This window comes from Rhagoletis zephyria, unplaced genomic scaffold (assembly GCF_001687245.7).
Source record: "Rhagoletis zephyria isolate East Lansing unplaced genomic scaffold, Rhagoletis_zephyria_1.1 Rzeph_scaffold_00299, whole genome shotgun sequence".
Lineage (NCBI taxonomy): Eukaryota > Metazoa > Arthropoda > Insecta > Diptera > Tephritidae > Rhagoletis > Rhagoletis zephyria.
The window spans coordinates 307,784-329,203 of record NW_016157383.1 but is presented as its reverse complement, the minus strand read 5'-3'; the positions used below and the strand labels follow the sequence as shown (position 1 = coordinate 329,203).

Sequence of the window (21,420 nt, the reverse complement as noted above, 5' to 3'; positions counted from 1 at the left end):
TACAACTCGATAAGTCGCATTGTTAAAAGTTAGTGAATCGCACTACTGGTCTCCCCTCTCACTGACTTATTCACCAACAAATTGCCAATGTAAAAATATAACGAAATCGTCCCCCTTTTCCCCCTTCATTAAATAGAGCATCTTGNAGTGAATCGCACTACTGGTCTCCCCTCTCACTGACTTATTCACCAACAAATTGCCAATGTAAAAATATAACGAAATCGTCCCCCTTTTCCCCCTTCATTAAATAGAGCATCTTGTTCTTAAGTCGTTTATTGGGACGAATCGAGAATATAGGAGGACAAAAATATTTACTCCATATGTATTTGACAGATATAAATAAAAATTGGTATCCAGGGGTTTTCGTTGTCAATGATTTTGAAACTGATATTAAATCTTCAAAAATCAAAATAGCGGATCCAATATAGCGGACCACTTTTTTTAATTATATTGAGGAAATCGTCCGCCATTCGCCATTTTGTCGGCCGCTGTGGTGTAGTGGTAAGCAGTGCGCGCTTCCACTCCGCAACGCCTGGGTTAAAACCCTGGTCAAAGCAACATCGCAAAAAATGTAGAAAAAAGGTTTTTTCTTAACAGCGGTCGTCCCTCGGCAGGCAATGGCAAACCTCCGAGTGTATTTCTGCCATGAAAGATAGCTTCTCATAAAAAATGCAATCGCCGTTCGGAGTCGGCGTAAAACTGTAGGTCCCTCCGCTTTGTGTGACAACATCAAGGCGCACGCCACAAATCGGAGGAGAAGCTCGGCCAAACACAAACATATGTGTAAGCGCCAATCTATTAATCGTCCGCCATATTGGATCCGCCATTTTGATTTTTTTTAAATTAAATATCAATTTCGAAATCAGTGACGACGAAAAGCCCTGGATACCAAGCTTCATAAAAATTTATACATTTTTGAAGAAATCGCCCGTCATATTGGATCCGCCATTTTGAATTTTGAAAATTGAACATCAGTTTCGAAATTAGTGACGACAAAAATCTCTGGACCAAGCTTAATTTTTTAAGAAATTTCATTGAAATCTGTCTAATACATATGGAGTAAACATTTTTGTCGTCCTATATTGTCGATTCGTCCCTATGTGCGACATAAGTTGGCACCAAATAAGCCCTAAATTATGCCTTAAGGTAGAAGTACATGCGCTTTTTGGTTCGAGAAATATTGCTAGTGTAGTGCTTATTTCAGCTGAAGAGATGGCTACTACATAATAATAATAATAATACATTGGCGCTTACACATATGTTAGTGTTTGGCCGAGCTTCTCCTCCGATTTGTGGCGTGCGCCTTGATCTTGTCACACAAAGCGGAGGGACCTACAGTTTTACGGCGATTTCAAACGGCGATTGTATTTTTATGAGAAGCTGTTTTTCATGGCGTAAATACACTCGGAAGTTTGCCATTGCCTGTCGAGGAACGACCGCTGTTACGAAAAAACCTTTTTCTATATTTTTTGCGATGTTGCCTTGACCAGGGCTTGAACCCAGGTGCTAATGAGTGAAAGCACGCACTGCTTACCACTGCACCACAGCGGCCGACGATGGCTACTGCATGCTTTTACCAAAATTTACAGAGCACTAAATCTTTTTTAGCGGCATAAATTGGCACTAAATAAGGACTAAATTATGCCGTAATGTAGAAGTATATGCGCTTTTTGGTTCCAGAGAACTTGATAGTGTAATGCTTACTTCAGCTGAAGAGATGGCTACTACATGTTTTACCAAAGTTTACAAAGCACTAAATTTTTTTTTAGCGGGATAAATTGGGACTAAATAAGCACTTAATTATGGCATATGTGCCAAACCAATCGGTACCTCATATCTTAATATTTCATAAAACTTGTGTATAAGTTAACTACATACGATTTTTCAAACAGGTGGAAATCCTTTTAAAAAATATTTTCTGACTAAAATCTTCTTAAATCTCTTTTATCTGACATTGTGGTACACATCTATTTCAATAAACTGATGAACCTAGTTAAATTTGATTGGTCAAACAAGTGGCAACCCTCCTAAATAATAATCGATTGATACCAATTCTTTAATAAGTTAATATTAAATAATTTAAATTTATTTATAATAAAGGGCAACCCTCTTAAAATCCATCCAATTTATTCTAGGTGTTCAAACTAAAAATTTCTAGACACTATTTCGTTTGACACCCATATTTCCTCTAACCTGTGTAATAGTTAACTAAATTCGACTTTTCAAACAGGTGGCCACCCTCTTCAAAATATTTTCAAAACTAAACCTTCTTAAACTTCTTCGTCTGACACCCATATTGAACATACTTCAGAAATAAAGCCTTTTCAAACCCGTTTCGATTGATAGCCATCTTTTAATAATTGATCCAACTTATTGACTAATTTAAATGAAACTTTTTAAACACGTGGCAACCCTCTTAGAACATTTCAAATGTTCAAACTAAAGATTTTTTAACACTCTTTCATTTGACTCCCGTACTTTATATTTCATGTAATCATTGTATTAGTTATTTAAATTACACCTTTCAAACAGGTGACCGCCCTCTTCAAAGGTAATTTCAAGCTAACCCTTGTTAGCTCTCCTTCGTTTGACATCGCGATATATATTTTAATTAACTTATGAATTAAGTTGAATTTGATTTTTTAAGCATGTGGCAACCCCGCTAAATATATTTCAGAAATAAAGATTTGTCAAACGCCTATTCGATTGATACCCATATTTTAATAATTTAACTTATTAATATTATATGTAACTTATTAAATAATTTTAATCTAACTTTTTAAACAGGTGGTAATCCTTTTTTAACACCTCAAACCTTATGTTCAAACTAAAGATTCCTTAACACTTGTAAAATTTGGTTTGGAGACAAACCGACCAATGAGAACGAAAAATGACATTTGTCATTGGTTTGTCTCCAAACCAAATTTGACCGGGATGACGGAAAATCGTTCCACATTACATCGCAGTCTTAGGCTATCTGCACACTTGTCGTCCAATCATAGTTGCGTTATCGTCTCGCCCTGAAATTTTGAGCCGAGCACATGCATTTCAAAGGAGATCTGCACACTTGTCGTTATCGGCTAGTTATCGGCAAATCGTAGAAGATGCAGAAACGGATAAGTACGGCACTGTCGTTTGCTAATCGTTGTGCACGCATTGTTTGTTTACATTTTATGGGGAAAAATTAGTGACCCAGTTAATATTTGCATTAAAATTGCATAAAAATTACTATTTTTTTGCATAAAATCTGTGGAAATTATTAAAAAGTGGATAACTATATTAAAATTCAATAAATATGAGCGTTTTAACTATAAAATATGACGAAATTGTAAAAAGTCTCTGTGTGCATGCACAAAACACATTTCAGCAAAAGAAAAGAAGAGATATTACTGAAAATGATGTCTAGAATTTTTGCTGCACAGGCTATATTTTTAAAATTGCTGGTTTTTTAAATATTTCGTGAAAATATCAACCAGAAGNTCTAGAATTGTTGCAGCACAGTCTATATTTTAAAAATTGCAGGTTTTTGTAAATATTTCGCGAAAATATCAACCAGAAAAACAGAAAATACCTGCTCCAAGTGAATTTTTAGACGCCAAATGAACTGAAATATCACGACCGAGTGTGCGAAAGTGTAGTCGTCATGTAATCGTTGCATCATGATTGTGACGATGAAACAACTATGATTGGACGACCAATGTGCAGAAAGCCTTATCCTGTCGGAAACACAAACAACGCAAATGAGAATTCCTTAACACTCTTTCGTTTAACATCCATACTATTTTGATATTTCACGTAAGTTGTATGTAAGTTAACTAAATTCGACATTTCAAACAGGTGGCAACCCTCTTCAAAATATTTTCAAACTACTACCTTCAAAATATTTTCAAACTACGAACTTGATATCCATATGGTGAACATATTCAAGGTGGGCAAAAACTCGGAGTTCGAGCGAGCGAGCGAGCAAACTCCTACTCAATGCCTCGCAGACAAGGGGGCGCTCGCAGCTCGTACTCGTAGCAGCAATGAGGCGAGGCATGAGAAGTTTGGCTCGCTCGCCAAACGAGCGAGTGCTGCTTGTTTGCTCGCGCTCCTATAAAACGAGCGAGGCTGTTGTGTGTTGCCTCGCTCGCAGTGCGAGGCGAGTAGCTGTCTGCATACTCACTCTGCTAGGAAAGACGAGTGAGCGACGAGCGAGCACTCCGAGTGTACTATACAACACATGCATTTTTGTGCATAAAAATGTGGGAATGTATGTCAATAGATTATGTACGAAAGTATGTTAATAATTGTATGTGCATATGCATATATATATATATGTAAAGTATTATATTAGGGCAGCATTTAAAACAACAAATAAAATTTATTACATACATAAGCATAGATTATGGAATTAATTATTTTTTAGTTATATTCATACATGTGTACACACATAACATGCATTTTTATATATGTTTGTATGTACGTATTTATGTATATATGCATTTATGTATGTATGTACATATGCATGTATTTTGTATTTACATAGAAAAGTAAATAACGAAGATATTATAATCGTTTGTGCCGCAGAAACAAAAACAAGTAAGCACTTGTTAACACCCCCAAAATAGTTTGCTACTTGTAGCAGTTATGCCGTATACCTGAATAAAATATAGTCCTTGGTGAAAAAATTTATTTGTGGCCTGTTCTTCAAGGACATATGTACATATGTATGCATGTATATATGGATATGTAGACATGGGAAAATTTGCGTAAGCAAAGAATAGAGACCGGTTCGCATACAACTTTGGCGTTGCGTTGGCGTCGAATTTCAAAGCAGCCGTCCACATATCCAAAATTTGGCAACGCTAAGGCCAACACAAAGCAGAAAGATCGCTGCGTCGGTCGCCAGCTGTTGCAAATAAATAAAATTAAATGAAATGTTTTTTCCTTTTAATCAAATGAAGGCAAGAAATATAATTTTTCATGCAATTATTGATATGAAATATTAATTTATCTCTCGTTAATATGTTAATTTAGTGGCCAAAGTAGTCTCTGCCAAGCTTCATTGTAGAACGCATACTTTTAACTTGCGTTCTGTCAAACCAACGCCAACTACAAAGTCAACGCGAAAGTTCTATGTGGACCAGCCTTAATTATCAAATAGTAGTTTGTATTATCCTACATACATACATATGTATGGGGGCTAAACCAGGAACATTCATTTGAAAATGCTGATGTCATACTCATTTATGAAATGAAAGACAAAATAATGATTTTTATAAATATTATATTCTCATTTATACATATGTAACATATGTAGTTACTTAGTCAAATTACTTAGTAATTACTTGTATGTAAGAATACAAAGACAAATTATTTATCAGAAGCATTGCCCCTTACATATTGAAAAAAAGTAATAAAAGCTCTCAAAAAATCAAAATCGCTACTACGAAAAAAGTGTTTGAAAAACCACACAAATTCAAATCCGGATAAAAAAGAACCGCATAAAAAGAGACCTAAGTGTATAAGTTGAAATTTTATAAGAAATTACTGAACATTAAAAACATTATACCTACATAGATATGTATGCACATATGTGCCTACCTAGTAGATAAAACTGGCCAAAATAGCACGGATCTATTCTTCTGTTCATGAGAATATATACATAATTATATACAAACATATGTGTATATATATATGTATGTACATATATACATATCTGCATGCGTGCATACAATCCTTTACTCGAAATTCTTAGTTGCTGCAATTTTTATCCCATACATTTTTGCCGACCAAACAACGCGTTTGTCTGTCTAATCTGCTTGCCTCATTTGCCGCGCTCGTTTACTCGCCTCGCTCGTCTGCTGCTGCAAATGAGTGCCTCGCTCGCAACGACGCCCTCGCGAGGCCAGAGCTAATAAGGCCCTCGTTTGCTTGTCGCTCTACTCTTGCGCTGTCCTCGTTTGCTTACTCGCTCGCTGGCTGCTCAGCGCGTGCGCTCGTACTTAACGAGTGCTTGTTTGCAAACAGCCTCGCTTGTTGCTCGTGAGTTGCGCTAGCTCAGAGCAAACTAACGAGCGAGCGAGGGGCTAAAATGAGGCAAATCCGAACCCTGAACATATTTCTCATACCTAATTCCCTTAATTTAAATTGAATTTGATATTTTAAACAGGTGGCGACCGTCCTATGCTTAAGTTAAGAAACAAAGCTTTTCAAAACTATTTCGATTGATACCGATTTTGAAATAATTGATTTATTTTTACTTAATACTTTAAATATAATTTTTTAAAAGTTGAGAACTCTTTAAAAAAAATAAAACCTTATTTCACATCTGCAGTCCAAACCTTTTAATTTGACACCTCATTTTGGAAAATCGAAAGAACGGTGCGCATATGATGGCATTAATTATAAAATAATTTGCATTGGACTGTTCAACAGGTGGCAACTCTTTTCGAAAAAATAAAACCAGTTTGCACATCTACAGGCCAAGTGCTTTAATTTGACACCTCATTTTTGAAAATCGAGCGAACGGTGAAGGTCTTATATCCTGGACAAAAAATTCCTTCGCGTATTATATATGAGCCGTTCAGTGCACAAATTGATTAAATCCATCAACAAAATGTTGGGAGATGCGATCAAATAATGTAAATTATTTTTTAAAATTCCATTTATATTATAAAATCAAATAAATAATGTTGTTATAAATATTATATACTATTGTATGTTATATATAGTTATTATAAACGTAATAGCTTATGACTATACCAAGTGCTTTGACACTTAAACTTAAGATTTTTCAAAAAGTGGAGTTAAGCAATGTGTGCACTGAACGGCTCATATGTATATAGATATTTTGGCGTACATTTTTACTACAATTATTTATCCGTCATTTACAAAAGCTGTTGCAGTTGAAAAATAGAATTTTTCGGGAGACACGTTTAAATTTTTCAATCACTCTCAAAAGTACAGACAATAATTACATAATTAAAAATCTTTATAAATAGTGTAAACGTATTCTTATTTTAAATTTTCGTAATTAAGTACATACATATATATTTGTCTTTTTTAGAGATGTACAAGGCGTGGGACGTGGAGGTGTGCCCATTGCTGGTACGGCCGGATATTGTGTTGGTTGTTTAAACATTCCAGGTATGGATATTTAGGTGCTAATATTGGTTTTATTAAATTAGTATTTTAGAATCTCATTACTACGACTTTACTGCCGTACTGAATTAAAATGTGGGTATCGGCATTCGAAGTCAAACCGAGAAATAAAACAAAACGCGTTCGTACTTGGCCCGTCCAATGTAAATTTGTAAATGAAAACAATTGTTTTAGACTAATTCGGATGTCCGCTTTTTATTTATGCAAAAAAAAACATGAAATTTTTATTGCATGTATGCGAAACTGTAGATACGTCTTTCTCTCGAACGTAAAACTTGCGAGAAAACTTTTTAAAATGCCGTATCTGCGCAGATACGGCCTTTTTAGCAGTATTAAAGCGCTGAGAGCTCGGAGTTTACTGGTGAAGAATGTGGGGATCAACAAATTTGTAGTGTTTCTCCATCGTATTAATTCTAAAAGTCGGTTTCAATTAATTTGTTGGTTTCGATAAACGTTTTTTTTTTTCTTGAATTCTTGAATAAATGCCTTATAACTGTGTAAACCTCGTAAATCGGCCGGTTTTCCGTAAAAAATTAAGCAATTTAACGAGGTTTAAGTGGATATGAGGCTTTTACGCGTTTAGATAAATTTATATTATATTAAACTGCCCTCTATCAAGAGGAAACAAATTTATTCACGTTTATCAATATCAATGAAGTTTCAGCAAACAATCCCAATTGAAACTAGCCATCTGGTATTGTCAACTTGTTTTCCAGCTAGTTGACGTTGCCAAGTAGAGATACTTGGTAAAAACCAGGTGGCTTTTCTAGCTGGTTTTGACTAAGTGTAGAAACCATTTGGAAAAACCAGGTGAATTTTCTTTTTGGGTTTTTTGACAGCGTTATATGTATATGAGTCGGTACATATCAAAACTGTATAAGTCTACAGATGAAATTTTTTCATATTATTGGTACAATACGCACTGACCGAATAAATAAATACATAGTTTAAACTAAAGAAATGTGGCTAATTAATGTCGGTAAGATTAAAAAAAACACATTTAATATTAACTATTTATTTAAAGGTGACTAAGTCCCACCATAAGTGTAAATCAAAATTAGTTAAATTCATTTCAGTCAAACATATTGCGGTCTGCTACTGCAGATTGTGACATATGATTCGATATATCGCTAGCTTAGAGTGAAATGTTGCTAAGTCCACTTTTTATGAACAATTAGTTTTTGATGCAGGAAGCAAGGAATATTGAAAATGCACCGTTTCTGAAAGGATCTAACTACTTGTTTTATTTCTACCTGTTTTATTCCGTGATGTGCAAAATTGCTAAGACCAAAGTAGTCACAGAAAATTTGATAAGTCCAAAAAATTATGAATATTTTTTTACGCTATCGAATTCAATTTGTACTGAGGGTTTTGCAACAACATTATTTTTGAATATTTATGTACATATGTATGTATGTATATTAGGCTGGGTCGATTTTGTATGAGGGAAAATAAAAGGCATTTGGCCGTATTGTAATAGTAATATTATGATGTCTTAGGTCTAAGCCAATTGTTATTGGCCAAGAAAGATTAATTTAAAATGATTTATTTTGGAACGAATTTCCGTCATCCCTTGTCAAGTCTTACCACCCTGTCGGAAAAATCAACCAACACCAACACATTAATTTAAAACTTATCTCTTGCCCGCGCAATTGATTAAAAGTGTATGAATTTTGAAAATGAAACTTTGGCTTGTAATATCTATGGAATGCGTTAATTGTTATAAACAGGACGATATATCAAATTAAGGGTTATTAAATTTAGTGCCTCACGTTCATTTATCATTTTTCAATAAGTCTAAAAATTTTTAAGATATTAAAATAAAAAATAAGATAACTATAATTTTCCCTTATGAATTTTCAATTCTTCATTACTTCAGCAACCAAGTGAAAAATACAAAAAAGTGAGACGAGATTTATTTCAAACGTTTTAATGCTTGCGGATGATTATATAATATTAAAATTACCATGGACTTGGTCACGCCGATTTGGTCAGTTTTCAAGATCGTGGTGAATGAAGTTAAACATGTATTGTCAAAGATTAGGAATCGTTTGATAAATTAATAGTAGTTGCAAGCATAAATATAAGTATTTGCATATATTAACATAATACAATTAGGGCCCATTTTAAGTCCATTTTTCGTGGTTTCTAAATTTGCCGTTATATGAAAGTAGGGGACGTGCAACAAGTGTTTACATAAATATTTTAGTTAATTCCATTATGTGAAAAAGTAACTGTAGGTAGGTAAATGCAATAGTCTTTAACATATCCTGGAAAATCCTTTTGAGGACTCTCCAATTGGACGATATTGCTTTGCATTCAGCTTGAACGAAAAAAGTCACTCCCTGGCATACTTTTCTGTAATCCGGTTCTTTCATTTAAAGGTTATTTATAAAATTGAAGATTTTTTTTTTAAGAAAAAAACTGGAGATCCACTTAAGTTTTTCGATATAACTTTGGTAAATGTTCCTCGATCGGCACGTAATAATTACCAAATTGAAGGCGAGACTTGCTACTAATGATTTATGATAATAATATGATGAAAATCATTCAGACTATAAACAAACTAGTAATAACCCCCCGAAATTCAGGTGAATGCATTAAATAAATACTTGCAGATACTAAGTATTTAAACTTAAATAAAAAATAAAACGTGATGTTCGTGAATATACCTCAGTATTTAGCTCAAAACTTATTTAAAGAGCTTCGCGAAAGACAACAATTAATGATGTATTATGGAACGAATTTCCGTCATCCCTTGCACCGGAGGGGATGACAGAAATTCGTTCCATAATACATCATACACCCACCCTGTCGGAAAGAACAACAACCAAAAAGGAAACAACAATTAATCTTGTATTGCTAGAGACCTGATAACCCAAGATAATTTTGAAGTTATTAATGGGCCTTACTCTACTCATAGCTTCGTACAGTGGCCCGCGAGAAAACAGTAATTTTTAAGGTATAGTCCAACCTTTCACAATATCCGACCAAGGGCTTTATTAGCCGTAGTCTGAGACGCAATAATCTTTTAAAATTGGCGCCGTTTCATGGTGAAAGGCATTTGGTATCACGCTTTTAAACTAAAGCTTTCTTAACACTTTCAGTACAAAAATTCTACCACTGATTCTACAAATTTTAAATTCATAAATATGTATACCGGCTAATTTGGATCATTGATTTCAAAAATCGCATCAAAAAATTTTTAGAATTTTGAATTTTACAGTCATCCTGGGCCCTTTAAATTTGTCAGTGATATCCTAGGTGTTTAAAAAAGAAAGTGATCTAAGCTATTTTTTTTTTGCTTTCGCGAAATAAATTTCGAAGCTATGAGTAACACGAATCCGAATCAAAATTCCACGGATATTTGGTAAATATTTTTCTATAGATTACACTGCTCACTATTAATTTTTCTGCCAATTTTACTTTTGTGACAAATACGGTAATCGCAATTGCAGCTTGCACTTTAATTTGATATACAACTCAATTCTGTAGCTACACCAGATCACCAGATTATATATAGATTATTTAAAAAAAAAAAAAATGGTTAAACAAAATTTTTTGTCATTTTCCTATATTTGCAATTTTTATATTGTATGCATAAACACAAGTAAACTAGTGTTTCTAGAAGTTGTGCCTGTTCAGTGAAGAGAAGCGGTCGCCCCTCGACAGGCAATGGCAAACCTCCGAGTGTATTTCTGCAAAGAAAAACAGTGTAAAACTGTAAGTCCCTTCCCATTATGTGACAACATCAAGGCGCACGCCACAAATCGGAGGAGAAGCTCGACCAAACACTAACATATGTGTAAGCCCCAATCTATTACACAAGGGAACAAAAATGGGAAACAATTTCGTTGCATCAAATGTTAAAGCTGTTTTGGATAGACTTTTTTATGCTGATTACGAGTAAGTATAAAGTCTCCATCAGCTCTAGATTTGGAAAAAAAACGAGGTCAAAGTGTCAAAAAATCGCGTTTTTTGGAATATTTTAGAAGCCATAGCAAAGAAACTAAAGGTGATATTAGACTTAAATTAAAGCTAGAAGTCTCGAGTACTATCTCTGAAAATACCATCACTACACGTTGAATTGATGGTCACTTACGAGAGCAATGTGTACCGCAAAATGTTTAGAATTTATTTGTATTAAAAGTCTCATACTTCGTTCTGTAATATCAAAAATGCCTCCAATCCTGCGAAAGAACGTGGGTATGTACAGACGTTGTTCTAAAAAACGATCGTTGGCCTCAAACGACCAAGAATACTGTTTAAAAATGACGTATCTGCATACAGCAGTGTAGATACGTTGTTTTTGATTAGTATTCAAGCTACAATTCCTGCTGAATTACTGGAAAAAGTGTAGATACTGCAATGTTTTTGCAGATACCCACGTTTTACATCAGTATTTATCGACATTTCGTAAATCCTGAAACTGTCTCGAAAAATCCGAAGGACCCCGACAACCTCGAAATAGTCCCGAGAATCACGAAGTACTACCGAAATAGTTCCGAAAATGACTATGGGGATACCTAAAGTCCCGAAAAACTGTAATTGCAAAGTCAAATATGTATGTATGTATATATGAAAGTAGTGTTTTATGAAAGCCTACCACTGGTATTATGGTATTTAATATTTTAAAATATCAGTCAAACCTTGCCTTAAAAATAAAAGGCAGAAATAATCGGCATATTGTGCTCAAAATAATAAAAGTAAACAAATAACTTATTTTTTTGCTTTTTATTATTAAATGCATAACCGGTACGGTGTCTGTTAATATAGATATTTCTCTACGAACTCGCTATTTTTTATAAATGTTTTTATTTCATGGTATACCCAATACGTTTACTTTAGACAGCCGGAAGTTTTAAATAAATCTGTAGACAAATTTCATAAATATATTGTATGTCAAAATTTATTCGATAGACTACACTTAAACTATCGAAACGTTTTCTACTCCTGGCCAGTTTACTAAGCTCTCATCCTCTGATGAATCGTAGAACCAGAACTCCGTTGTACTCATATTTCCCAACTTTTTATAAACTGACTTTCCTTTTAACTTCATTTTAATTTGCACAAATTTGCATAAATATGTATAAGCACGCTATTTAGTTTGCTCGATTTGTAAACAAAGCTTCTCAGCGGTAAAAAAATATACTATTGTGCACAACCTAAACTAGGGTTGTTCGACTTCACTAGAAAGTCGACTTTCGACTTTTCGATCGACTCTGTACAGCCGACTTTAAAAGTCGACCGATCCACGAAGAAAAGTCGACTTTGTTCGACTTTTTTAATAAAAAGAAAATGTATTAACTATGCTCTGCATTTAACTCATATATTAGCTATAAATATAAGAGTCAGAATACGCCAAAAATATCATGATTTACTAGTGGTCTTTAGAATAATCTGTAATTTAGTGAAATTCAATGCTAGGTAAAAAAAAACAGATTTTTAAAAATTTTGAAAATTGTTCCAGTTATATAGCATGAAAATGTTGGTGGTGAGGGTTTTCAAAAATTATATTTTTGAAAAATAATTTAGAAATTTTTAAATTTTCACAAAAAAAAATTCTAAAAATTTTTTGAATCGATATTTGGTAATTACGGACAACTTTTTGAAAAATGTGGCCTTCCGATGGAGCAGAATTGGCGGGTATTGGTAGAAATATAGTGCCACTTTATAAGCATGGATAAATATGGGAGTCGCCCAGACAGCTAGTGGATTGGGACTATCCACACGATTAATGTCGCATATTAACTGGAATCCTACCAGCAACGTTTTTAGCGGTGTTGTTAGAAGATCAGTTTTTATATGCAAATAAATCAAAAAAAGTCGAGAGTCGAAAGTGAAAAGTCGACTTCAGTCGACCTCCATATACTAAAAGTCGATCACTAAAATTCGACTTTCAGGAGTAAAAAGTCGATTTTGATCGAAAGTCGAAGTCGACCTTGCCATCCCTAACCTAAACGAGCGTCTTTCACAATGGTGCTATTTTTCATCGAATGAGCGTCAAAATAAAGGCGAATTTATATAAGGTGGTGCTGTTTCATCAGCTGTGAGTAGCGTTCGATTATCAAAATTTTGTGTTTCCCTAGTGAGTGAGTGAAAATTTGAGAGTGTTTGTATTTTCTGTCGCCCATTTTCCTTTGGGGAAGAATAGCTGAAATTAGGCAATTTTTGATATTTTGATATTTATTCAAGAAAACATTTGTACAACTTAAGACGAAAACAGTATTTTAAAAGTACATCAACTACATACATATTTCTATATATATGTATATATATTAGACTGTATACCCAAAAAATATAGCGGTTTTTCCGGCGGGATTACAAAATTTATTATATTCTAAGACCTCCACCAAAACATTTCGGAAATGTATTAAGATTTACGTGAGCTGGACCGGTTTGAAAATACCTCTAAAAATGGATAAAATGAATAAAAACAGCTTCTTAAAGGATTTATTTGAAGAAATCCCCTAAGATGACAAAACAGTTTAAGCTTAAAAAATCCACATAAAAATATTGAAAAAAATTTTCAACGAAATCATAATAAATAATGAGATTTTTGATGATGTTTTTTAAATTTTTTCAAAGATTTGTTTAAGAAAAACTTTAATAACTGCTCCAAAACTTTACTAACATAGGCCTACGAGTATCAGTGGAAAGGTGTTTTCTCACCCCTTTTATTTATTTGCAAAAAACTCATTCACGTCCCAATTTTTTCTTTACCAAATACCAACAAATCTTAATTCAACATGGAATGACACTCGGTTATCTTACCTTCCTCTTTCATACTTTGAATGAGCTTATTTGCAAAGAAATAAAAAGGGTGAGAAAATACCTTACCAATGATTCCTCACAAATGTTAAAGCTGTTTTGGATAGACTTTTTTATGCTGATTACGAGTAAGTATAAAGTCTCCATCAGCTCTAGATTTGGAAAAAAAACGAGGTCAAAGTGTCAAAAAATCGCGCTTTTTGGAATATTTTAGAAGCCATAGCAAAGAAACTAAAGGTGATATTAGACTTAAATTAAAGCTAGAAGTCTCGAGTACTATCTCTGAAAATACCATCCCTGCACGTTGAATTGATGGTCACTTATAGTAATCAGCATAAAACAGTCTATCAAAAACAGCTTTAACATTTGATGCAACAAAATCACTCTTCCCATGTGTTATTATTATTTTTAAAAGAACCTTAACAATTTGTTGTAACAAATTGTTTCTTGAAACATACCTACGAGATGGGTTTCGTATTGTACATATTGGAAAAATTCATTGAAAATTTGCTAAGTCCAACAAAAAAATTTTAAGAAAAAAGTAGAAAATTTGCTAAGTCACAAAATTATCTACAAAACTTGTAAAAAAGCAGACTTTTTTTATTATTCTTTTTTTTAAAGGGTAAATGAAAAACGCGAAACATTGCATTCAAAGTTTTGAAAAATTCTTAAAGAAAATTACTTAGCAAGGTTTTTTGTGTCTCCTGTCCAATTGAACAAAAATGGACTTAGCAACTTTGCACTCTAAGCTAGTGATATGTCAAATCCGCCTAAGTCTACTTTAAGAAATTTGATGGTAATAGAAAAATGTACGAAAAATATTCATACTCTTAAACATATTTTTTTAAATTTATACTTTTTTAGAAATTTCCGAATGAAAATTAGCAGATGAAAAAATTGTACTTACCGAATGTGAGCTCGTTCAAAATATTTCCAGTATATAACAATTATGACAGTGCGGAGATTAGCCCAAGAACAATCGAATAATGTTCATGAAAGTAAAATGCTTTTTTTTATTTTTGAAATTCACATGAAAAATTAAAAATTATTCATCGGAAATGTGATTATGTTGCGCTACTTGCAATAATGGTAAAGAAAAGCAACTCTAAAGCGATGCGAAAGCAATATGTACTGCAAAAGTTGTACAATTTGTTTGTATTAAAAAAAGATAAGCAACGTTAAAGCCTACGAGAGCAATGTGTACCGCAAAATTTTTAGAATTTATTTGTATTAAAAGTCTCATACTTCGTTCTGTAATATCAAAAATGCCTCCAATCCTGCGAAAGAACGTGGGTATGTACAGACGTTGTTCTAAAAAACGATCGTTGGCCTCAAACGACCAAGAATACTGTTTAAAAATGACGTATCTGCATACAGCAGTGTAGATACGTTGTTTTTGATTAGTATTCAAGCTACAATTCCTGCTGAATTACTGGAAAAAGTGTATATACTGCAATGTTTTTGCAGATACCCACGTTTTACATCAGTATTTATCGACATTTCGTAAATCCTGAAACTGTCTCGAAAAATCCGAAGGACCCCGACAACCTCGAAATAGTCCCGAGAATCACGAAGTACTACCGAAATAGTTCCGAAAATGACTATGGGGATACCTAAAGTCCCGAAAAACTGTAATTGCAAAGTCAAATATGTATGTATGTATATATGAAAGTAGTGTTTTATGAAAGCCTACCACTGGTATTATGGTATTTAATATTTTAAAATATCAGTCAAACCTTGCCTTAAAAATAAAAGGCAGAAATAATCGGCATATTGTGCTCAAAATAATAAAAGTAAACAAATAACTTATTTTTTTGCTTTTTATTATTAAATGCATAACCGGTACGGTGTCTGTTAATATAGATATTTCTCTACGAACTCGCTATTTTTTATAAATGTTTTTATTTCATGGTATACCCAATACGTTTACTTTAGACAGCCGGAAGTTTTAAATAAATCTGTAGACAAATTTCATAAATATATTGTATGTCAAAATTTATTCGATAGACTACACTTAAACTATCGAAACGTTTTCTACTCCTGGCCAGTTTACTAAGCTCTCATCCTCTGATGAATCGTAGAACCAGAACTCCGTTGTACTCATATTTCCCAACTTTTTATAAACTGACTTTCCTTTTAACTTCATTTTAATTTGCACAAATTTGCATAAATATGTATAAGCACGCTATTTAGTTTGCTCGATTTGTAAACAAAGCTTCTCAGCGGTAAAAAAATATACTATTGTGCACAACCTAAACTAGGGTTGTTCGACTTCACTAGAAAGTCGACTTTCGACTTTTCGATCGACTCTGTACAGCCGACTTTAAAAGTCGACCGATCCACGAAGAAAAGTCGACTTTGTTCGACTTTTTTAATAAAAAGAAAATGTATTAACTATGCTCTGCATTTAACTCATATATTAGCTATAAATATAAGAGTCAGAATACGCCAAAAATATCATGATTTACTAGTGGTCTTTAGAATAATCTGTAATTTAGTGAAATTCAATGCTAGGTAAAAAAAAACAGATTTTTAAAAATTTTGAAAATTGTTCCAGTTATATAGCATGAAAATGTTGGTGGTGAGGGTTTTCAAAAATTATATTTTTGAAAAATAATTTAGAAATTTTTAAATTTTCACAAAAAAAAATTCTAAAAATTTTTTGAATCGATATTTGGTAATTACGGACAACTTTTTGAAAAATGTGGCCTTCCGATGGAGCAGAATTGGCGGGTATTGGTAGAAATATAGTGCCACTTTATAAGCATGGATAAATATGGGAGTCGCCCAGACAGCTAGTGGATTGGGACTATCCACACGATTAATGTCGCATATTAACTGGAATCCTACCAGCAACGTTTTTAGCGGTGTTGTTAGAAGATCAGTTTTTATATGCAAATAAATCAAAAAAAGTCGAGAGTCGAAAGTGAAAAGTCGACTTCAGTCGACCTCCATATACTAAAAGTCGATCACTAAAATTCGACTTTCAGGAGTAAAAAGTCGATTTTGATCGAAAGTCGAAGTCGACCTTGCCATCCCTAACCTAAACGAGCGTCTTTCACAATGGTGCTATTTTTCATCGAATGAGCGTCAAAATAAAGGCGAATTTATATAAGGTGGTGCTGTTTCATCAGCTGTGAGTAGCGTTCGATTATCAAAATTTTGTGTTTCCCTAGTGAGTGAGTGAAAATTTGAGAGTGTTTGTATTTTCTGTCGCCCATTTTCCTTTGGGGAAGAATAGCTGAAATTAGGCAATTTTTGATATTTTGATATTTATTCAAGAAAACATTTGTACAACTTAAGACGAAAACAGTATTTTAAAAGTACATCAACTACATACATATTTCTATATATATGTATATATATTAGACTGTATACCCAAAAAATATAGCGGTTTTTCCGGCGGGATTACAAAATTTATTATATTCTAAGACCTCCACCAAAACATTTCGGAAATGTATTAAGATTTACGTGAGCTGGACCGGTTTGAAAATACCTCTAAAAATGGATAAAATGAATAAAAACAGCTTCTTAAAGGATTTATTTGAAGAAATCCCCTAAGATGACAAAACAGTTTAAGCTTAAAAAATCCACATAAAAATATTGAAAAAAATTTTCAACGAAATCATAATAAATAATGAGATTTTTGATGATGTTTTTTAAATTTTTTCAAAGATTTGTTTAAGAAAAACTTTAATAACTGCTCCAAAACTTTACTAACATAGGCCTACGAGTATCAGTGGAAAGGTGTTTTCTCACCCCTTTTATTTATTTGCAAAAAACTCATTCACGTCCCAATTTTTTCTTTACCAAATACCAACAAATCTTAATTCAACATGGAATGACACTCGGTTATCTTACCTTCCTCTTTCATACTTTGAATGAGCTTATTTGCAAAGAAATAAAAAGGGTGAGAAAATACCTTACCAATGATTCCTCACAAGTCTTAATTTGTAAAGTTTTGGCTGAGTTATTCAAGTTTTTCTTAAACTAGTCTTTGAAAAAAGTACAAAAACAGCATCAAAAATCTTATTATTATGATTTCGATAATTTTTTTTTAAATATTTTTATGCAAATTTTTCAAACTTAAACTGTTTTGTCATCTGAGGTGATTTTTCTCAAAAACTACTTAAAAAACTGTTTTTATTAATAAAAAACTTAATATTTGGAGGTATTTTCAAATCGGTCCAGCTCACGTAAATCTTAATATTTTTCCGAGATGTTTTGGCGGAAGTCTTAAAATATAATAGACTTTCTAATTCCAGTGTAAAAACAGTACCGATTTTTTTTTGTATGGGGAGTGATGCAGTCTAATATATACATAAATATAAATATAAATCAGATACAATTGGGAGCTAAAATATGTAACATAATTTTTTGAACTTAAGAATAATTTTGTAAATTAAGTAATACATTTAAGCCTGAGGTTATAAAAATACTGAACATTCTTAATCTTTAATAAGAGGATAAGTATTGTTGGGATAAAGGTTAATAGATTGAAAGCATGGGAGGCGGAAAAAGAAAATAAGTCAGATAATATTAATCCAGTATGTTACTGAAGCTCACGGAAGTAACGAAGAATTGCTGTTTTGTAGTAGCCTCTATTCAGTTCCACCTTTAGCGAATTAGGTAGCGTGTTCCAGAGTCTCACAGCGTTAACGAAAAACATCCTTGATGAGGTTAGATAGGTATGCTTAGGAAACATGATTCAATAATACAAGGTTATGTAATTTGTGACAGCTCAAGTTTGCCACTGCTTCATCTGGATTTGTATTTTGGAAGTAGGAGAAAGGAGAAGAATGTGATCGCCTTTTGCGAAAACGGTAGTAGAAAGGTACTAAAAAAAGTACGCAAAGTATACAATTAGAAGTAAAATGTGTATTATTAATTCTATGTGAATATGCAATATATTTGGTGTTTTAATGAAAATACTAAGCAATACGTAATAATATACATTTATAATTGTCATTTCCTGAAACAAATATAGAATATCGACCGTTCAGCTATGCAAAAACGAAAAATGCAGATCAGTAGAACTTTTTACGCCCATTTCAACCATGCAAAAGTTATTCGGCGCAAAATAAAGACGTTCTAGAAGGTTAAAGTTAAATATTTTGGTATTTTAAATATTAACTTGTTCAAGAAAATTACGCAAACGAAGGTGTTTCAACGAATATTTAGTATGAAGAATTTTTGGTTTTGCTACTCATATTACTAGAAACTGTAGAGTCAGCAACATTGTGCACAAGTAAAGGAGCCGATTTTATGTGCGGGAGCGAGAAGACTGTTTTATTACAAAACCTTTCTATTATTGAATCATGCTTAGGGACAATTAGGCTATGATGTCTATGTGACACTGATCGTATCAGTTTGTCACAAAGGTATTTAGGTGTATTCCACTCGAGCAACTTGAATACAAACATGCAGTTTCTGGCCTCGAGATAGTCGAAGATATCGCAACCCAGAATTTTATTTCTCCATGAAGTGATGTGATCAGGGTACGAAAATAAACTATATTGTACGTTACTATTTCGTTTCGTTTATTACTTCAACAGTTCCGTACAAGGCGAAAACAAAACGGGGGAGTTCACTTTGGCGATAATACACTGCAGTAGTTTAGTAGTTAAGACGAAACAACAAACGAAATGAATCGTGCAGAGAAAAATATATGTATTTATGTACACATATGCAATTACTAAACACAAAACGAATGGCTGCAATGAATAAAAAAATAAAAATGTTTTTTAATTGAATTGGATATGAAAATGTACAGAAAAAAATATTTTTCACGTAATTGAAACGTTTGTGATATCACCCTAAGGTATAATTGTCACAAACGAAAAGCAAACGTTTCTCGTTGGGGAAAATGACAGTGAATCATATAATTTGTTTCTGACTATGTACAATACTGTACAAAACCACCAATGATATGACGATCGATGAGCAAATGGGAATTGTTTTGTACAGTTTATTTTCGTACTCTGGATGTGATCGTACTTTCTAATACCATAGACCAGGCTTTCCCGAAGTGGGTGCCGCAAGCGTATGCCTGGGGTGCCGCTATCCAGCAAAAAACACGATTACCACAGAAACGAAAGTGGAAACGAGCTAGGCGATGGGAATCGTTTACCCTTTCGCTTCAAGAAGGCATTAGTTTAACACGGGCATGTCATTGGCTGTAAGCCCTTACCCGCAGCATTACCTTCGAACGAAGGGAGAACGCATAGATAAAGAGAATCCAGAGAAGCCAATAAAGAATGCCTTACAGAGAAACTAATGTAGAATGCCTAGATAAGTACATACTTATTTATATTTAATTGAACACAGAAAATACGGATTGTCATAAAAGACTAAAATCACTTAAAATTTGTATAAATCAGGTTTTATACATACATATGTATGTATTTAGGTATTTAGATTTGACTTAAAAATCGGTATGTACATACATGCATATTTAATTAAGCTTAAAATTGTACTTCCTCGCTGTTGTACATCACTTCATTGACTGACTTCAACTTCGCCGCAAATTGAACAAAGCAATACATAATTTGTATGCGAGACAAATTTCCACAGAAAGTAACGGTAGAAAAAGAATTTTTGCATATTCATTATATTTTTCAGCTGACTACGATGCAGCATTCTACTTTGCATTCCCCTAAATGAAGCAAAGAAGCGAAATAAAAAAAAATATTGTAGGACATTCTACTTTGCATTCCCTGAAATGAAGCAAAGCAGCGAAACAAATAAAATATTGTAGGACATTCTACTTTTCATTCCTCGAAATGAAGCAAAAAGCGAATTAAAAAAAGATATTATAGGACATTCTACTTTACTTTTAAATGAAACAAAGAAGTGAAATAAATAAAATATTGTAGGACATTCTACTTTGCATTACCGGCAATGCCTAAAAGAAGCGAAAAAATTCGAAGCCATTATAACGCTATTCCTTCTGGAATACGTTACCACTAAAAGCGTTTACCGATTTTTTGCCGGGTAGTGGCTAAAGCAGGGGTTCCCAAACTTTTTTCACCTCGGCACCCTTGTTGTGCTAAAAAAAATTCGCGGAACCTTCAAATGTCTACGAAAACAGNTACGTTACCACTAAAAGCGTTTACCGATTTTTTGCCGGGTAGTGGCTAGAGCAGGGGTTCCCAAACTTTTTTCACCTCGGCACCCTTGTTGTGCTAAAAAAAATTCGCGGAACCCCTACTCTTCAAATGTCTACGAAAACAAGGAAACACATTGCAGACTTTATGCTCATTTAGCTTTAAGGTAAGGACTGAAATTGTTTTGATGATTTCATTATTTCCTTTAAGTCTATTGGGAGCTTTGACAATTTTACCTTGTAATCATTTGACGCTGAAAGCTTGCTGGTGTTTTTTTTTTAATGGACTTCACAAAAAGGAGAAGGTTATCAATTCGTCGGAATACTTTTTTATTATTTTTTTATGTACATATGTTACCGCATACCTATGGACCACGTTAACCGATTGCTATAATTCT

General features: G+C 33.3%; 1 protein-coding gene across 1 annotated transcript in view; it reads left to right on the top strand.

The window, feature by feature from the left end:
* Nucleotides 1–7,051: 7,051 nt before the first annotated feature.
* Pfas (phosphoribosylformylglycinamidine synthase) overlaps nucleotides 7,052–21,420 on the top strand; it is a gene marked incomplete at its 5' end in the record, with an annotated part of 137,567 nt that continues 123,198 nt past the window's right edge. The window contains one exon of the mRNA XM_017610312.1: nucleotides 7,052–7,131. Coding sequence (XP_017465801.1) covers nucleotides 7,052–7,131 — 80 coding nt within the window. The remainder of the gene's footprint in view (nucleotides 7,132–21,420) is intronic.